Below are 18557 nucleotides of genomic sequence, written 5' to 3' on the forward strand. Positions count from 1 at the left end.
CCGCGCGCAAGAGCATCCATTCTGCCTCCAATAAGCTCTCCGGAGAGACCGAGGGACAGAGATGCAAGACACGCCGAGCGAGAGTGGAGCGCAACTTTGATGAAGACCGGGGCACGGAGCACCACACACGGGGACTGTCCTCCTTATTTAAACCGGTGCCGAGCATCACGGTGGGCGGCATCACCACAGCATCACTTGGCTCGGATCTTACGGGAGAGTAAATCTGTTTAACTCCTGCAAAGAAATCACGGAATCGTGTTGATAAGGTGAGATGAATTATCCAATGTATGCAGATATACTGTACATGTACTATGTGTGTGTGTGTGTGTGTGGCGCGCATGATCATGTGTGCGTGCATGTGTTGGGGACATCCTCTGTGGTGCAGTGAACCTGCGATTGTATTATACAAGAGGGTCCTCCGCACAAGGAGGTGGGATATACCTCCTCACTCTGAGCTGTGTGTGTGTGTGTGTGTGTGTGTAGGGGGGGGGGGGGGGGGGGGGGGGGGGGGCTCCTGGTGACTCAAATGAGAAAAACCCTTCTCTTTATTTGAGCTAAACAAAAATAATCTTAAAATAACACTAATGTATCACAGTTACGATGTGGTATTTCCTTTCAGTCGACATGCAGAACATTTTTGACATGTGGTACAGAACAAGAACACACCAGAGAGCGCAGGCATCTCAACCTTGCAACGGACGAATTCCTTAAATAGCCCAATTATAGTCTAATTAACTGTGGAGGCTTTCTCGTTCCTGATATGCGGCGGTGCGCGGTGCATCAACCTGCAGGCTTTCACAGTGAAGCATCTCTGGCGTTGAACATCGCGTTCGGACATTATCAAGGGTGAAACCTCAGGTGGTCGCTCCCATGATTGATGTGGGAGGCAGTTTTCAGATATTTACAATGATTGGTCCTGAAACGCGCAGGATGAAACCAAGAGTGGAGATGAAAGTGTGGATTTGCAGAGACGCGCTGAAGGAAAACGTGTTAGTGACAGTTTAATCGATGTTGGCCTAATGATGAATTAATGGTTTGGTAACTCTGTATCTGTCGCGATGCATTAAGCCCACATATTGATAAACTTTGCGTGGCTTCCCGCAAGACTATGATGACGTCACTGCCATTTGAAAACCATTAGTATTAGCCTAAAAGTAAAAGTAAAAAGTAAACATATCTATGAGCCATACTTTTTTTTTTTTTTTTTTCAGTATTTTTTCAGCCTAGAATGGTGTGTGTAATTTATATTACTTTATATTTCTGCTTTGTTTTCTGTAGTGCATATTTTTACTGCACTCTAGCCCATTGGATGTGTTTTATTTCTTTTTAATCAAGTTTCATCTCGGGACAAGATTGGTTTAGGCCGTAAATTAGTTAGGCTATAAATACAACAAATGGCTTAGTGTAATTACTAAATACTGTCTGTTATTCAACTGTCTCAGTATTTACAAACACTTTTTTTTTTTTTTGGATAAAAACAATACAGGATTATATAACATCACAAATGATAGCAGCAAGAAAACACACTACATGATAATTACCAATAGCACTTAATGCACTAACAGTGTTCATCTACTTTTATATAGCTCAGCTGCATTGGATTACAAGAGCATGAGATCTTAAATACTCCCTTACCCCATTAAGACCTCTGTTCTGCCTGATGCCACATCCGGCCTCCGGCTGCTTCACACTCTCGAACCACAGCTTCTGGTCAAGGAGAGGCTGTTTAATGGACAAATGGAGATACACTAATGACCCATCAGAGCTAATGTCAAACATGTTTTTCCTTTTTTCTCTCTTGTAGATTGTGTTTGTGAGACTGCTGACCAGCCATGATCCTGAACACCTCTGACCTGGGCTGGGATGAGTCCTCAGGTGAAGACCCCTTCTTCCCTGTGAACCAGCTGGATAACTCATCTCCATATGAGGTACCACCCCTCACAGTGTGGGGAGTGGCCCTGTGTGTTTCAGGGACGCTCATCGCTTGTGAGAATGCAATCGTTGTCACCACCATCTTGGCCACCCCATCTCTACGAGCCCCTGTCTTCTTGCTGCTGGCTAGTCTTGGGCTGGCAGATCTCCTGGCAGGCGTTGCTCTAATCCTTCACTTCCTCTTCCTTTTCTGTGTGGAGCCCAGTGATTGGTCAGAATTGCTGACCTCAGGACTGCTAGTGACATCACTGACTGCCTCGCTTTGCAGCCTGATGGGCGTCGCTCTGGATAGATACCTGTCTTTGAGCCACGCCCTCACCTATGGCTCAGGCCAATCACGTCGCAGAGCTGCCATCCTCCTGCTGCTGGTCTGGGTAGGTGCATGTGTCATCGGGGCAGGACCAGCAATGGGATGGCACTGTCTTGGAGAGCCCAGCTCCTGTTCTGTAGCACGACCTCTGACCCGGACATACCTATCACTGCTGTGTGGTGGCTTCCTGGTGGTTGTCATTGTAACCCTGCAATTGTACGCTGGGATTTGCCGCGTGGCAAGACGGCACGCCCACGCCATCGCTACCCAGAGGCATTTCCTCCCAGCCAACCAATCATATGCAAGCAAACACAGCAGTGGGAGGGGCTTCTCACGGTTGGTCCTGGTCCTCAGTGTGTTTGTAGGCTGCTGGATGCCTTTCTCCCTCTGGGGGCTGCTGGGAGACGCGTCAAGCCCTCCTCTTTACACCTATGCCACCTTGGTGCCAGCGGCAGGCAGCTCCCTGCTGAACCCCATACTCTACAGTCTGAGAAATAAAGACATTCGCAAGGTGCTGCTCCAGGCCTGCTGCCCTCACAGATACATACACAACACACACATACACTACCCCGTTGATGTGTAGACTGCCAAACGTCACCAGACTCAAACCAACACACAATCTATGCTAGACATATCACTGTTTGTGTGCCAAGATACACACATAGCTATATTGACTGTCATCCAGATCCAGAACATGAAGCCTCACACACACTCCCACACACACAAGCAGCACTTTTCCGAGAGAAGACGTCCTTCTGCGAGATCAGAACGTACTGAACTGTCCTGGCTGACAGCCATGTTGGAACAGCTCCGCTGTTGCCACAAAGATTAAACGTACTGTCTTGTGTGTACTTTGTGCCTCATCCACAGTTAATTGTAGCTCCACTGGATCCCCAGAATGAAACAATCACAGGGACATATATATATATTCCCACTCATAAAAAGTGGATTTAGTGACCATCTGCACTTTAAGATGAAAGAAAGGATGGGTTTTAAATGTAAGCCTATCACAGTGTAATGACATATGAGAGCCAAAGCCCAATTTTATTTACTTGAATTTCTAGAAAACACAGATCTAGATCTTTGAGATTCTATTTTGCACATGCTGTTAAAGGCACTTTGAAAGGGTCTGACCATATGTTCGTGTTGCACAACCTTTTTTGAAATGAATGAATATTTTATAATGATGAATAAAAAATATGCTTTTTTTCTACTGCATGATGTCAGCTCTTTTCTTCACTGCTGCCAAGGCTTTTAGTGCGTTTGTCTCTCTCCATCTCTCACTATTTAACTCAATTAGGCACAGACTGCTGCTCTCTATTCCTGTATCCTAAATTATTCGGTGGCTGAAGCAATGTTAAGCGTTATTGTCATCCTTTCGCACCCACTGTGTCCTTTAAAAACTACAAAGCAGCCCTGGTCTGAGGATGCAGTGATTATGCAAGAGGCTTTTCTCTCCTCCTACTCAGTTTTTGAATCTGGTCGATTCGTTTTCACACTCCCTACATACCCAGCACTGGGCACTGTGAAAAGGTGTATAACACTGACATAAAGAGGATAGATGATGAGTCATGGATTAGGCCAAATCTTGCCGAGGCTTGACATTCTTGAGAACTTGTTATTTAACACAACACAGCATACATGCTATTCAAACTTTCCCACAGAAAACAAATCTAAACAACCATTGTAAGTCACTCTATCTTTATTGAAATAACTATAATCATTTGGAAATTTAAGACAGGAAAAGCAGAACTTTGGCTAAGCATGCTGTGTGATTGTGCTTTAACACAGGCAGACTTAAAATAAAAGGCACTTGGAGAATATGTGGTCCACACTAAACATCAGTCAGTTCTACATGTAAATTTTTTGAAAGAAGCTGATCGGTGACCAGCATGGATGAACAAAATAAATCTGCAAGGACGATGAAATGCACCATAAAAAAGGACACTTATCAGGCAGCAGGATAAGGCAAAAGTGCTGCCTGAAGATTAAAGAGCCTAGTTCATCCCCAGAAAAGTTCAAAATAAAAAAAAAATGGCAGGAAGAAATATGTCACAGAGCTGAAACAGTACAAAATGAATCATGATATCTGTGTGAAATGTCTGCATATGTTCTGTTTGGTGATCTCATTTAACACCCCAGGTGTCTCACATGAGGCAGTACTTCCCCTATCACACTGAATAATTCATTCATGATTTTGTTTATAAGCTACAACCATGTCTCATGCACAAGTCAATTGTTCCCATGACAACCACAGAAAAAAAGAAGGCAAAATAAAGGTGAGGGGATGAAAAGATGAAGAAATGTGAGTTTAAAAGGGGTTTAAAGGGATTGTATTAATTCACTTTAGTAGATATGATTTGATATGTAATATAAACTTTACATCTATATCATAAAACCTATAAATGAGGGAGAATGTTTTGATATCAACACCTTGTGTCTTTCCAATGAGTACATAAAAAAATACTGTGTATAGAAGAAGGTTGCCTGTGTGTGTGTGTGTGTGTGTATGCTCCTTCTCTTTTATCCTTTGCCATGATACATTAAAGCAGATAAAATCAGGAACTTGGCCTGCAGCAAAGGGCACCTGATTCTAATAGACCCTAAATAAGGACAGATGTGATGCGCTTACGCACAGACTCAGCAGGGGCACGTGCATCACATCACATAACACCCTCGCATCAATAACCATGGTGTGTCATCCACTGAAAGCAATGGAAAACTGGGACACAACCACTCTGAGTCAGTCTTGTTTTTGGATTTTGCACCTCTAATCTGAATATTTTTTTGATAAATAGGAATAAATGAGCCAAGGAATGTGATTAGTAATAAGTAACGTGTACATAAAATGTGCACGTTTGCTCTCAAACTCTGTCTTACTCACACACAAAACAGAACATGGACCTTTGCTCCCCTGGTACTTAAGAATGTAATGTAATGTAAAGAATGGAGATATTCTGATGTTGTTTAAGGCTGAGGAGAGATACGAAGGTGGTAGTGACAGTGAAAAGGGATGGCGATCATTCGGACCACTCGTCATCATCAAACTCTGAAGAGTCATCCTCACTGTCGCTGCACTCCACAGCAATACGACGGGAAAGGATGGCGGCCACATCGTTGCCAAAGTGATCCCGCTTCTCCTGTTCCCGCTGTGCCTCCACCTTCCGCAGGTTGAAACCTTAAAGGGAGCAAATTGGAAATTGAGAATAAGTGCATATCTGACATTGCTACATAGTATTGGTTTGTTGTCTATTCTAATATTGATTACTATGCTACATCTTGTGGTTATCAGGGAGTTTGCAGGTGGGTGATCTCCCTTCTTCTTCCCAGTTTTATTTTTATTTCTTATTCATTTATAAGTAGATTAAGGAAAATGTTGCATGCTATACAAGCTGCAATTTAAAACAAAGTGTTTTCTAGCCAACCAGCGGTTAGAGATGTAATCACTCACAATCATCTTTCATCAGCAATCATATACACATTCATGCACTTTCAGCTAGCTGCATTAACATGCAAAGAAACATGGTATGCACCAGCAAAGGTAAGGTAGGAACTGAATACAATTTTTGTTTTAATCCACACACAAATGATTTATGAGAAAGGGAAAGCATTCAATATTGCTAGGTCTCAAGAATACATACAATGTGTTTTTGGTCACATACAGTAAATGCAAACATAGCTTTCTATACATAAAAACTCCACAAGTTACCTTTAAGGCATCAAAAACTATAAGTAGTATTAATCTAGAATAGTCCCCGTCCAATTATCATACATTATATTGGATTATTATTATTTAAATGTTATAACTGATTGAAGTAGAGCTAATTTAACTACCCTGGGTAGTTTAATCTACCGTGTAATTACATGCATTGTATTTTCCATGCTCATTATAGGTTTTTAAAATCTTGGTGGTTTTAGCTGTTACAAAATCATAATGGAGTAGAAAGTACAGAACAAATTTTCTGCTGAAATATCCTGAAGCACAAAGCAGCATAAAAGTGAAATACTCTAAAGTATAGTATTGTACCTGAGTATAGTAACTGATTTTTGATTAGTTTCTTAACCCGTCACCAACATAGTGACATTACTATGAAACACAGTCACACACAAGTGTTATTGCTATATTTTTCCACAGTGGGTAGGTGCGTGGAAATGACTGTAACACATATTATTACTATCATCATTATCATTGTCATCATTTTTATTACTATTATATAACACATGTATTACAGTTAAATAATAAGACTGAATGTTACACTACTGCTAAGCATTTTGTAATCAGTGGCTATGCACTATTAGATTGTCCCCAGTTTCAAATATGATTTAGCAGGAAGAACTGATCTGCTCCCTGTTGTGTCTTACCTTGTCGAATGGCCTGCAGCAGGTCACTGCGAGCATCACCGGCGGGCTCCGGCTCTGGCTGTTTGGGAGCAGAGCTGGGTGCCGCCCCGCCACCAGGGGGAGCAGGAGGAGCAGAGTTATTAAAGGATGGGGGAGGAGGGCCAGGGGGAGGTGGAGGAGGAGGAGGAGGTGGAGGACCACCACCTGCAGGCATAGGCGGTGGAGGAGGAGGAGAAACAGTGGACATTGCAGGTGGAGGAGGGGGAGCAGGTGGGGAGGGATAGGCAGTGGGAGAGGAGGAGAGAGGAGGAGGGGAGGGTGGGGTGTCGAAGCCAGGGGGAGGTGGGGGAACCCCAAAACCAGAGGGCGGAGGAGGGGGAGGAGGCGCGGGGGGAGGGGAAAGGTTGGGGCGAGAGTTGGGTTGGGAAGCAGCCATGGGCGGAGCAGGAGGTGGGTGGGTTGGACTGAGCACGCTGACACGCTTCGGGGCTGGTGCTCCATACTGTCCATCATTGCACCTGCAAGTGATGGAGCCAAAGTTAGAGATGAAAGGAAAATTAAATGGAACATTAATTTCTCTGTACCAACCTACAATTTCTTTGCACCTGCAACTTCAGCAGCTCGTGTTCACTAAAGAATCACGGGCTGAAAGTAAACGGCGGGAGTATAATCCATTTTGCTCCTGTTCAACCCTATAATCTGATGTGTAGGACGGTTGTGCAGCTGTACCTTCATTGTTGGAAGGGATAGCGGTGTGTTGGCTGCATGTGTGGGCTTATATGCATGACGCTACTTACGCCATGTCTGGGGGTGGAGGAGGCAGGAAGTCATCGGAGGCAGGGAGAGGAGAGCCGGGATCATAAGCGTAGGAGCCGGTACTCTGCTCAAGGCCTTCAGACGTGAAGCCTTCTCCAGATCCAATGCTGCCATTCAGGCCCTCAGAGGAATTCCTTAAAACAAATTCAAGACATCACTATCTGCCCAAAATAAAGAATCCCATCTATCCTCTCTGAAACAGACATGAGCTGGAAAACAACGCCTGGCATTTAAAACTTTCATTAGCAGTTGTGGGTCATGCACTGTTTAATTAGGAGGATTTACAATAAAACTATTTCAGAGAAGGTATCATGACTGCATTTAAAGACACAAATTGGGAAAATGACACCTGTGGGGACTGGTTCACACTGCCATTAAAAATGACAAGTACAAAGTGCAGTGACCTACACAGCGGTAAGAGAATGGTTTGTCCTTCAACTTAATGTTTTTTCCTCATCAGGCCTGGCATGCAAGTTAAAAACAAGCCAGAAAATTACATGCTTTTAAAATCACTTTTAAAAACAGATGAAGCACTGTGGCTCATACATAAAATAAAATACAGCAGAAAAAAAACTCTAAAACAGTAATTCTAGTCAACTCTATCAGCGTGACTTTAATTTGAGATTTTTAGATGCTTATTTTTACATGTTTGACCCTATTTCACATGTTTACTGTCCTAAGGTGTGGTGTGACTCACATTTGTTTACTGCTGTTTGCCACTGACAGCCAGCTCTACACCCAACCCCCTGAGAACATTTTCAGACAGGACATACCACCCATATCACTGTTTACAGATTGGTTGATAAGAGAGGAGAGAGTGGAGTTTGCCATGTGAGTAACCATTCTTTTACTGTGTTAACTATAGAAGGATATAATGAATTCATCAAGTCATTCATTTTAAGTTATTGCTGAAATGCACTCAAAAGCCTTGTGGGTCTGTGGATAACCACAACTCTGGACCAGTGAATGCCCCCATTAAACTTCCCCTCACTTCACTCAATTTCTCAACTTACATCAATTCATTCTTTGGCACCACAAACTCCTCTCCCATCTTGCGGCGTTCCCATTCCTCCTTCCTGGTCTTGATCTTTCGAGGATTGAGTGTCCGTTGGTTCAGATGGTCTTTCTTCTCCTTCTACTCAGAATAGAGACAGTGACAAAAAGAGCAAGCTAAGTGCTAGATCCAAATGCTTTTTATTTAATATGACCAATGTTAACGTAATTCAGTGACTCATGCTTTTGTGTACAGGGGCATGTTTATGTGTCTCACTCTATGCTTGCGTTTCTCCTTCATGATGTCCTTGGTGTCCTGCAGCATCTTCTCCTTCCACAGGTCAAAGAAGTAGGAGGGATCAGTGTAAAACTTCAGGGCCTCCTTCCCATCATCCCTGTACACAACCATTTACAACCATTGTAGTTACACTTCATGTTATCTTGTGTTCACAGGCATAAATAACATCAAGTGTCTCCGGATAGATATTTATCTGTATTATGTGTCAGTGCATAAACAAAAAAATGTCACTTCCCCTTTTCAGCTCAACATAAGAGACCTTTAGTAAACACAGGCTGTTTTCCTTTGTCACATCCACAGTGTGTAGCATCCAAGCCAGAGCTGTCATTGTCAAATTAATTCACATTTCAACAAGAGAGTCTTTATAATATGACTGGAAAAGCGAACACTTTACAAACTCACCCTGTGCATCAATGAAGCCACTGCTGTGGTTACTGATTATACAGTCTCTAATTAATCATACTTGACAATGACATGTCATGGCTCGTGCATAATTTATATTCAGGAACTCAGTGATATATCTCAGCTGGGTTGTGACACATACAGTTATTGTTTTCCCCACAGAATTTCTTCACTGCTGCTCTGACTCAATATATTTGATTAAAAATACTTACAGTGCCATTTACAGTGAATATAAATGATCCGGTCCTGTTAGCCATTACTTTTACCAAATTTACCTCATAAATTGGTCAAAACTGCTCAAATGTAACAAACAGCACAGCAGAAGCATGAAGAAAATTACCCAACTAGTCCACATTTGTCCTTGCAACATGTCAGCAAATGTTTGACTTTTCAGTGATATTTGACGTCACAAATATTGTAATTCTACTACAGCGCTTTCTGACTGAAGCCTATTATAGGACAACTATTGAGATCCACCCTTTGACGAGGTTTGAAAGCACATGCATCAGAGGTGGATTTCAATAATGCATAGCCGTGACAAAAATACAACATATATGTGTGCATTTCCATGTGTGCACATGTGCATGCACGTTGGTCTTACTATTCCTTGCATGTTACGCTCCAGTGAATGAATACGAGCCATGGATGTGTATTTGTGTGTCTGCTGAGTCCTACCGGTATTGGCTGAGGTGGTTGAGTGGTGGAGGCGGATCACAGGTCGTGTAGGTGTCTTGCACAGGCTCTGGCAGAGACGGTCTGGTGAATAGCTGCTGATCCTGGGTCACACTGCTACGGAAGGCCTTGCGGGTAGTGATGGCCTGGAGAGAGACTGAGAGAAATACACAGATGAAACGGAGACAATATTACTGAATATTAATTATTTTTAATTTGATGTTATATCTAGCTGAATTCAAACCAATTAACTACTTTAAAACAAACATAAGTAGTCACAGTAACATTAACATGTGGGAGTACTTACCCTCCTCCTCTTTGGGGTCCAGCTGGGTGACTTTGACCTGCAGACGATCCACTCTTTCTCCCAGTGTATTTACTCTTATGGCAAATGCTCCAGCCTGGACAAACAGCTCCCCAAACACATCCTCTGCATACTTGCCTACAAACACACAGGCACACGTGAGTTTATGATTTCCACAGATTAAAGCTTTTGTCTCACACGTGCACAGCAGATACACATTTATAATTCACAACTGCTTACACACCTGCCACGTGTTATGAACCATTCACACCATATTTTAATGACAGGCAGACACGTTAACACCCAGCCACACATAGCGCACACTCACTGAGGCTGCCAAGCTGGCGGATGATGTTGGCCAGGCTGATATTGGTGACACATTCCAGCTCACTGCGAATGTTGGAAGGGATGGACTGGCGACAGACATGCCGCGGCTCTATATTCCTCGTCACCAAAGGCATGGTGGGGTGTGGTGGGCAGTGGGGCCCAACCCTGATGGTGAAGAGAAGGAAGGTCACATGAGACAAAAATGTAAAAACATTAAGAGCCTATAGCACAGTACTGAGGCACGGATGAGTTAGTTGATTCTTTGATAGTCTATAGGTTGATAATTAATCAGTAAAGCAAAAACACAAACTACTCACTGGTTCCAGCGTCTCAAATGTGAATATCTATGTTTTTTATGTTCTGTATCATTCTAAATGAATTTTCTTTGGTTTGAACTGTTGGACGGAACATTTAAAATCATCGTTGACCTCTGGGACGTTATGATGGGTATTTATCACTGGTTTATGACAATTTCTAAACCAAGCATGAATAAAAGAGAAATAATACACATACAACTGATGATAAAAATAATTATTACTTGCACTCCTGCAAAAGTCACACACTCATGTGACACATAGGCATATATAAATAAACACTGAGCCAGACAGAGTTAAAGCAGAACCAAAACTAAAGCTTTGTCTCACTCAGCAAACAACAGAAATACACCCAGTTCTTGTGAACAAAACTGGGAAACTACTAATTAAAGGAGGGGAAAACTCAGTGGAGCAATAATTCTGCACAACTCTGCTTACAGTGGAGGAGGTATGTGAAGTTGTATTTGACAAATCACAGTCTGTGTGTAATACTCGTGTGTCATCTCTCCACAAAAAGCAGTAACCAGTGTGCCATATGGAATCTGTTCAGAAGAGGCCAACTCTCACAGGAGCTCAGAGACCTGCTGTGGCTGCAGACTCTGCCTGTCACAGTGCGAGCAGGCACAGTTTAGCGTACTGTAACTCTTAAGTACACCCTATAGTGCTTCCTATTCCCCATTTCGGTCGCTTAATTACAAGTTCTTCATGTTAACGTTGGGTCCCTCTGAAAATAGCGAAGCCATGATACAAGTGTTCATCGGTGGGTCCAAATGTTTGCACTTCTCCTGGGAGCTGACAGCAACACTGTTCAAATGTGAGCATATTTCAAGCGTCAGGTTTATTACTTTCTTCATGAAAGTCGACCTTTTTACAGCTGTAGCCAACTGAAATAGTTTCGTGCTGTGTGGTTAATGGTATGTTGGGCACTGACATACAGTCACCCGCCCTCTGTCACTCTGACAAGCCGAAATTAGCAAGCTTTCACTAATTAAACGTGTAATATACTGGACACGCTGTTAGGTTTCTCCTAAATAAATAACTATTAGATAAAGAATCAGTCGGAAATGTTACACTTTTACACCCACAACATTAGCTATGGGCTAAAATGTAACTTGGGATCTCGGCCTTGTCAAGAGCAGGAAGTAACTTGTAGGCGCTTCTTATCTCGAAGGAACAGTCAAACAAAAGTACAGTTACTTTCCTTACTTAATGAAAACAACGCTGATTAAACATACTTTACTTACCGTCAAAAGTGGAAACTGTAGGCTCTCTCTATACTCTCTGGTTGTTGTCCTGTCTCAAGATTTCCACAAGAAATGTTAAGCGGTGCAGTATGCGGACGAGCGAGACAGAGCACGAAAGTCCCGGGATTGTGAACTTCTGATTGGTCGAGCGACTGAGTTCCTCAAAGCTGATTGGCTACTGCGCCTGTCGACGGTTTCTGCTGAGTACAGGATGTGGAAATTTCAACGTAAATAGCGCAACTCCACCCTGACTAGTGGCAAAAACTGTACGCAATTTGCGTAACGGAGGGTGGTGGCAGGAGCACATTCCAACGTACGCTCCAGCGAGTTGGAACCAGTCCGAGGAATGACTGGCATTGGCCTTTATGAATAAGAGCTCACTGTGGAGAAAAGCACTTAAGAGGATAAATAGCTGTCCTGTGAACCTCACCGGGCGATTGTTAAGTGCATCCTTTACCTCATCTCTGCCCAGCAAACTGGAAGTTGTCAGGGATTATGGTACGAGAATCAATCCTTTATCCCGTGAAAGGGTAACTCGTTTATTCACTGGACTAGAACCTATGACCATGTGGCAAATAATTGAGACATTGAGACAACCTGTTTGTTTGAATGTTGCAATTATTGCCCTTAGGTGTAGGCGTATTTGTGTTGGTGTAAACTTAGTTAAGTTAAGTTAAGTTAAGTTAAATTGCAATCATTTCTCTGATTTTCGTAATGGAACATGTGCAAATACATTTAGAGGAAAATACACTGTAATTGAATAACTTAAAATGTATTCAAATTACACACATAAATACATAAATACTAAAATCATCTTAGGTATCACTTAAATCATAATTATAATCATGTACTTACATCTACAATACAGCCCCCTCTGTAATATAGCCTACTGTATGTTCATCTTTGTTTTTTTGTTTTGAGATAAAAATGTATTTCTTTATGAATACATGAATTGTAACTGTATATTTCTCAATATACACTATATCTAAAGATAATTCAGTTGGTTTGCATGCAGGTACAAGGTGTATGTCCTGAAAAGGAGACAATTAATAAATTGCAAAAAAAGAAATGCATAGAAAACATTGTGCAGAACAAATGCCACAAATGTCAATGTAATGTACATCCATTTAATTAATATATATTCTTCTTGTTCTTCTTTGTTGTTGTTTTCAGGGATAATCAGGGTTCTCCAAAGACAGACAAAGTAAGTAGAAAAGTATTTGGGATTTTATTGTGGTATAAATGTACATTTGTATTTTCATTGTCTTCCTCTTTGTCATACAGTACACAGTACAGTGCAAAAATGCATCAGTAAAATGGAAGAATTTCTGTGTATTTCACAGTAGGCACTATCAGTCTCTATATAATTTAACCTTTTCTTCAATGTAAACAATTATTGCACTTAAGAGTATGTTATTCACACAAATACATCACATAATTAGTTGAATCTACATAATTTGTTGAATTTACATTCAAACTACAGCTGGATCCAATTACTGCAAAAGCGGTCACACTGTATGAGAATAATATGATATGATACTGATAAAATCACAGATCTTTGGTTCAACTAAAAAAAAGAAAATGTGTTGGTGCCTGCCACATAGCTGTCCAGCAGTTGCTACAATTTACATAAATCTGCTGTTGACAAAGTGAGACAAAATAAAATCAGTACATCTAATTATTATATTATTGCGCTATTGCCCAATTAAATCTGCAAGCCCTCCCATTTCCTTCTCCATATTTGGTCAAATTAGCCATTATTATGTACAGACGCAACAATATTTCCCTCTGAGGGTGGAGTCAAAAAAAGGAAAATCCTTTCATCTCCACTAGAGGGAGATGTCATGTTAAAAAATGCGTGTGCCTGAAATGAAAAGTTCTCCACCGACTATTTTAAGTCCCCCCCCTCCTTTTTGTTTGAGGACATCCACAACTTCTAGTCATGTGTGTCCATCTGTGCTCATTCATGAGCATGTCAGCGTCTTGTGTTGACCCAGCTGAGTGTGTAGGAGCTGTGAGCACTGGCCACTGTCCGTTTTAGGACACTGTGACCCTCTCCTGCAGAGCTGTGGACCAGCTTGAGTCCAGCAGCTTGGAGACTCTGTAGGATGCTGAACCAATAGCGGAGCACTTCCTCGTCAGTTCCTCCCACCTCAAACCCTGCCCACTGCAGGTGCACTGTGGCAACCAGATGATGAACACTCTGCAGAGTTCCTGACTCAATCCAGTTCTGGAAAACTCTCCACTCAGCGCTGAGCAGGTCAGCATACAAAAAGTGAACCTAAAGAGAATAGAGAATATGGAGAAGTGAGTAAAAATTCAGTATTGTATTTAGGAATGAATAATAAAAATCACATATTCACAATACAAATAAAAATCTGTGTTTTATGAATTACTTTAAAAAATTCCAAATCAGAAAATTGTAAAATTTTGTTCCTATTCAGTATTTTTAAAAACTAATAATTTTTCATATGTTCCAGCCTTACTGCTTTCCATAGCATACCTGTACAGCCAAATATTTGAAAATCAAATTAAAATTATTAGGAGATATTTCTAATTGCATCAAAGCATTGCTTATCCTGTCAACCAACACACAATTAATCTGTAGGTATGTAGTTCCCTCTTGTGGCTGCAGGATGTAATTGGGCCAGTGTGTGATTCACTCACTGAAATTGTTGCCATGGCAGCCAGGGATGGCGCAGAGCCCTGTTGCCATGGGAACATACAAGTAAGAGAGCTTTCTGGGTATGTTGGGGTGAAAAGACTCTTAAGGTATGTTTGTTTGGCACTGTTTCTCAAAATTTCTGTGTGTGTGTGTGTTTGTGTGTGTGTGTGTGTCTTACTGTGTGATGTCCCAGAGCTGTCATGATATCTGCCAGTGTTTGAGAAACACTACCCAGGTTGCCTCTTGTCTTGTGCTTGCGCTTCCTTGGAGCGCGCCACTCCAGCCACATCTTGTGCTGACTGACCACACCTCCGTCACCATGGTTACTAGCCAAACTGTTGCCAAGGTGACCATCGGATGTATTGGAGTTGCTGGGATCAAAACTGTGCACTTCACATCCTAGCCCTGACACAGTCTTTAGAAAGTCTGCATCTCTTCCATCCATACTAGAGAGACAAAGACAAACACAAAAAGATAGACAGAGAGGCAGGGGAGCACAGAGGTGGTTTGAAGATTATTGCATGCATGATTAAATATGCATTGCATTTTTTATTCCAACTCTGCCTGTGATATGAATGCAGAAGCATCACAGCACATGCACTGACACATGCACATACTGTACTGTAGACATATGGGCACACCTGAAGGAGTATGCAACACACGGTCTGTCTGCAGCTGGAAGGAGCCAGTCCTCAGCACACAGCAGCCACTGGTGTGAAGCGGCAGGAGGCTGCGATGCCTGAGCCTGACCTGGAGATAAAACCCTGGAGCAGCTCAGCTGGGGATGAATGGGAGAGGGGTCACATGAGATGGGATGGACAGGGGTCTCAGAACAGTTTGACACAGAGTTAATTTAAAACTAAGAGAGGAGAGGAAGTTGCAAAAGAAGTTGTGTGAAAGCTTGTCCGCTGAAATGTTGGAGAATAATTAGTAAATGATGTTTCCAATTGACTTTCAGAAAAGCAGACAATTCATGTAAAACTAACTGTTAAATGTGAGATGCGGTTGATGATGCTCATTTAGCAAGAGTAGATTTTAAAGTCATTTTAATTTGTGGCAGGTACTGGATAATTAGAGAACAAAATCAACACAACATGCTAGGTTTAATCTGTTGATATATAATTTTCCCTCCCAGTTCCCCAGCACTTGGTGTTACATAAGTCTTAACTCTTGTTCGGGAGTTTTCAGTCTGGAACTGAAAGGCTTTACTGGCTCCAGATTTGGCAGAATTCTGCTGCCAGCATATTGACAGCGCCTGACTGATCATATTACTGCTATGTTAACCCCCACACTGGAAGTCTGCAGTTGTAGAAGTGAAAAAGTGAACTGAAGAAGAAGTAATAGTTGAAAAAGTGAAGTTTTATTGATTACTGTTAAGTCTTGGCAAGGTCTAACTCCTGGCTACAGCATGTATAAGTCCCTTATGAGTAAAAGTGTAGCCTGAAACCTTCAAGCAAGGCCCTGTATATTGGAACTGGGATTGCAAGTATGAGGATCAGAGTTATCTTGTGGGGTCAAAAAATTAAACTGAGGGGTCACAAGATGATGACAAAGACAGAAAAGAAGAAGAACTAACATTTCAATACACAAAAAATAAAGGTCATTTTCCCAGTCTTTCTTTCTGATGATGAAAACTGCTTTTTGGTTAAACTGGGCAAGCAAACGTTCAAGTTACAGGGTCACAAGCCAAACAATTGGGGACCCATGTATTAGACTCCATAAATATCTAAGACCTAATTCCTTTATAACTTTACATATTGTTTCATTTCAGATTTTCTAGAACATAACAGTTTTACAAAGGTAAAATGGGTCACATGCAGTAAATAAAAGACCTAATAGTGATGATGACATTAGAGGCCTATAAAGGGCATCTCATATACTGATGCGCTTTTTACACATTTTCAATCCTCGAAATTAGATGAGGATATTTTTGTTTAATTTGTTGGTTCCACTTTAGTGAAAAACAACTCTTTAAGAGAGTAAGATGTTTTTATTTGACCGCAGCACTGTGTTTTATGTGATGTTCTGTGTAACCTACCTGTGGCCTGGTGATATGTGCGATGATACGACTGAGTTCTGCTGTGAATGACGGCTGATCGACCGCCCATGGCTGCACCTCCAGTGCCCTGGATCCAACCTGGGAACATACAGACATACATATCAATATATTGATACTACATCGCAACGACGGCCAGCAGATTCACGGGAACATGGAGGGGAGTTGGATGCATAGGAATGACAGTAATGCGTGAGCGCCTCTGCTGCACCCACTGCCCCAGGTATGAGTGCTGAGGAGGCAGGTCACGGGCGCTGACCTCAGTCCTGCTGGTAAGACATTTGCCTGGGGCACTGTAACATATAAACACACACAGTCAAAGAAAGCCCCCCCACCCAGCTCAGACTGAACCCTGTGGTCACCATGGCAACCTCACTGGGGAGGCGGTGGGGAGGGGTGATGATTCACAGAATGAGTCAGAGTTTTTGCCTTGGGCAGAAAAAGAGACAGTGAGAGAAAAAGAGAATGAAAAAGAGTTTGGGGAGGAGTGAAGGCGGAGGGGGTGAGGGGAAGGAGTCTGAGGTAAAGAGGGGAGGGATGCACCCACACACAAACACAGATGAAGGTTGGAGCACTATGCAACTGAAGGGCAAAGCAAGAGAGAGAGAGAGAACAGCTGTCACCTCTCTCTGATCTGGGGTCAGTGCTGTGCTCACCCTTTGCGCTCACCTGTTCCATCATGTCTGGAATAATTCACAGGGCTGTGCACAGACTGACCCAGCATAATGAATAAGCTGAACCAGGCAAACGCCGCATCTTTTCACATCTGTATCCCTAACCTGAACATGTACAGTACACTGAATCAGCATTCAGGGTTATAAGTTTTTATCTCATGTTCCTGATGTGTGGCTACTCTAGGTGAAAATTAAAAATATCAGCTGTTATGTAATTCAGGCAATAATGTAAAGATTCAGAAACATGTTAATTACAAGATTAATTATCTTTTGTGTGACACTACTTACCTTGCGCCAGTGCACTTCGTTCTCATCCTCAAAGGTTCGTGCCCCCTCCCTCCTCCCCCCATCCTCCTCCACCTCCTCCCCCTCCCCCTCCTCCTCCACACCGGGTCGCCGGAACGGGGTTTTGACGCGGCGATAGCTCCTCTCCGGTTCGATGCTGATAACGGAGAAGGCCACCGCGCCCTCCTGCCCCCGCCCCTCCTCCCCGGCCCCGGCGGCTCCGGGTGACCGTGGGCCGGCGACGACAAGGAGCTGGAGCGCAAGGAGAACCGGTGAGATCAAAAGAAGAGTGATTCCCAAGCGGAGGGGGGGGCTACCGCGGCCCCACCACCGCGCACAGGTCCGCATACCTCCTCCGTGGCGGCACCAGGGAGCATCTCCGGCGTGGTGCCCAGTGATTTCACTTTTTTTTTTTCTGGAGGGCAGTCAGGAAAGTCCCAGCTGAGAACTCCCCTCCTCCTCCTCCTCCCTCCTACTCCTCCTCCTCCTCCTTCTTCTTCTTTACCCCCAGGGGAAAGTAGTGATGACGAAGCGCATTCCTGGTGGCCTTATTGACACAGTGACCGCCGTTTTATTTTCGCCCACTAACTAACTCACATAGGTAACAGTTAACCCGTGAAAGCCAGTGCGGACTTGACCTCTTAAACTCGCCTGTATGAAAACAAAGAAAGTGAAGGAACTTTCTTTCAAGTTGCTCCACAAAGTGTTTCCAGCTAAATGTTATAAACAAACAGAAATAAACACTGTCCCCTACTTATTTTGGTTCTGCAACTACATACAGAGATCTTGGTTTGATATTACCAAGTTTATCTCAATGTATTGTTTTCGTTATCACTTATATGGATTTTTTTTTATCGCCTTATAAATCTAACTTTTACTCTTGCCAAATACCACATTCATAAATATAAAGTCATTAATTTATTG

General features: G+C 42.6%; 3 protein-coding genes across 3 annotated transcripts; 1 reads left to right on the plus strand and 2 right to left on the minus strand.

Moving 5' to 3' along the window:
* The first annotated feature begins 29 nt into the window (after window positions 1–29).
* On the plus strand, window positions 30–3458 carry gpr3 (G protein-coupled receptor 3). Its single transcript, XM_071499671.1, has 2 exons — window positions 30–266; window positions 1805–3458. The coding sequence occupies exon 2, from the start codon at window positions 1833–1835 to the stop codon at window positions 2823–2825; it is 993 nt and encodes a 330-aa protein (XP_071355772.1). The 5' UTR covers window positions 30–266; window positions 1805–1832; the 3' UTR covers window positions 2826–3458.
* Window positions 3459–3926: 468 nt separating this feature from the next.
* Window positions 3927–12103, minus strand: wasf2 (WASP family member 2). The gene is made up of 9 exons (XM_071499669.1): window positions 11954–12103; window positions 10397–10560; window positions 10072–10206; window positions 9768–9921; window positions 8670–8787; window positions 8413–8534; window positions 7381–7533; window positions 6605–7101; window positions 3927–5420 (listed from the first exon to the last, which is right to left on the minus strand). Exons 2-9 carry the CDS (start codon window positions 10527–10529, stop codon window positions 5263–5265), a joined length of 1470 nt encoding a protein of 489 aa, XP_071355770.1. The 5' UTR covers window positions 10530–10560; window positions 11954–12103; the 3' UTR covers window positions 3927–5262.
* Window positions 12104–13035: 932 nt separating this feature from the next.
* On the minus strand, window positions 13036–18115 carry LOC139633766 (probable methyltransferase-like protein 24). The gene is made up of 5 exons (XM_071499670.1): window positions 17637–18115; window positions 16657–16755; window positions 15260–15396; window positions 14797–15064; window positions 13036–14234 (listed from the first exon to the last, which is right to left on the minus strand). Exons 1-5 carry the CDS (start codon window positions 17979–17981, stop codon window positions 13929–13931), a joined length of 1155 nt encoding a protein of 384 aa, XP_071355771.1. The 5' UTR covers window positions 17982–18115; the 3' UTR covers window positions 13036–13928.
* Between the last annotated feature and the right edge of the window lie 442 nt (window positions 18116–18557).

This window comes from Trachinotus anak, unplaced genomic scaffold (genome assembly GCF_046630095.1).
Source record: "Trachinotus anak isolate AG129_WGS33_773 ecotype Australia unplaced genomic scaffold, CSIRO_AGI_Tana_v1 ptg000016l, whole genome shotgun sequence".
Classification (NCBI taxonomy): Eukaryota; Metazoa; Chordata; class Actinopteri; order Carangiformes; family Carangidae; genus Trachinotus; species Trachinotus anak.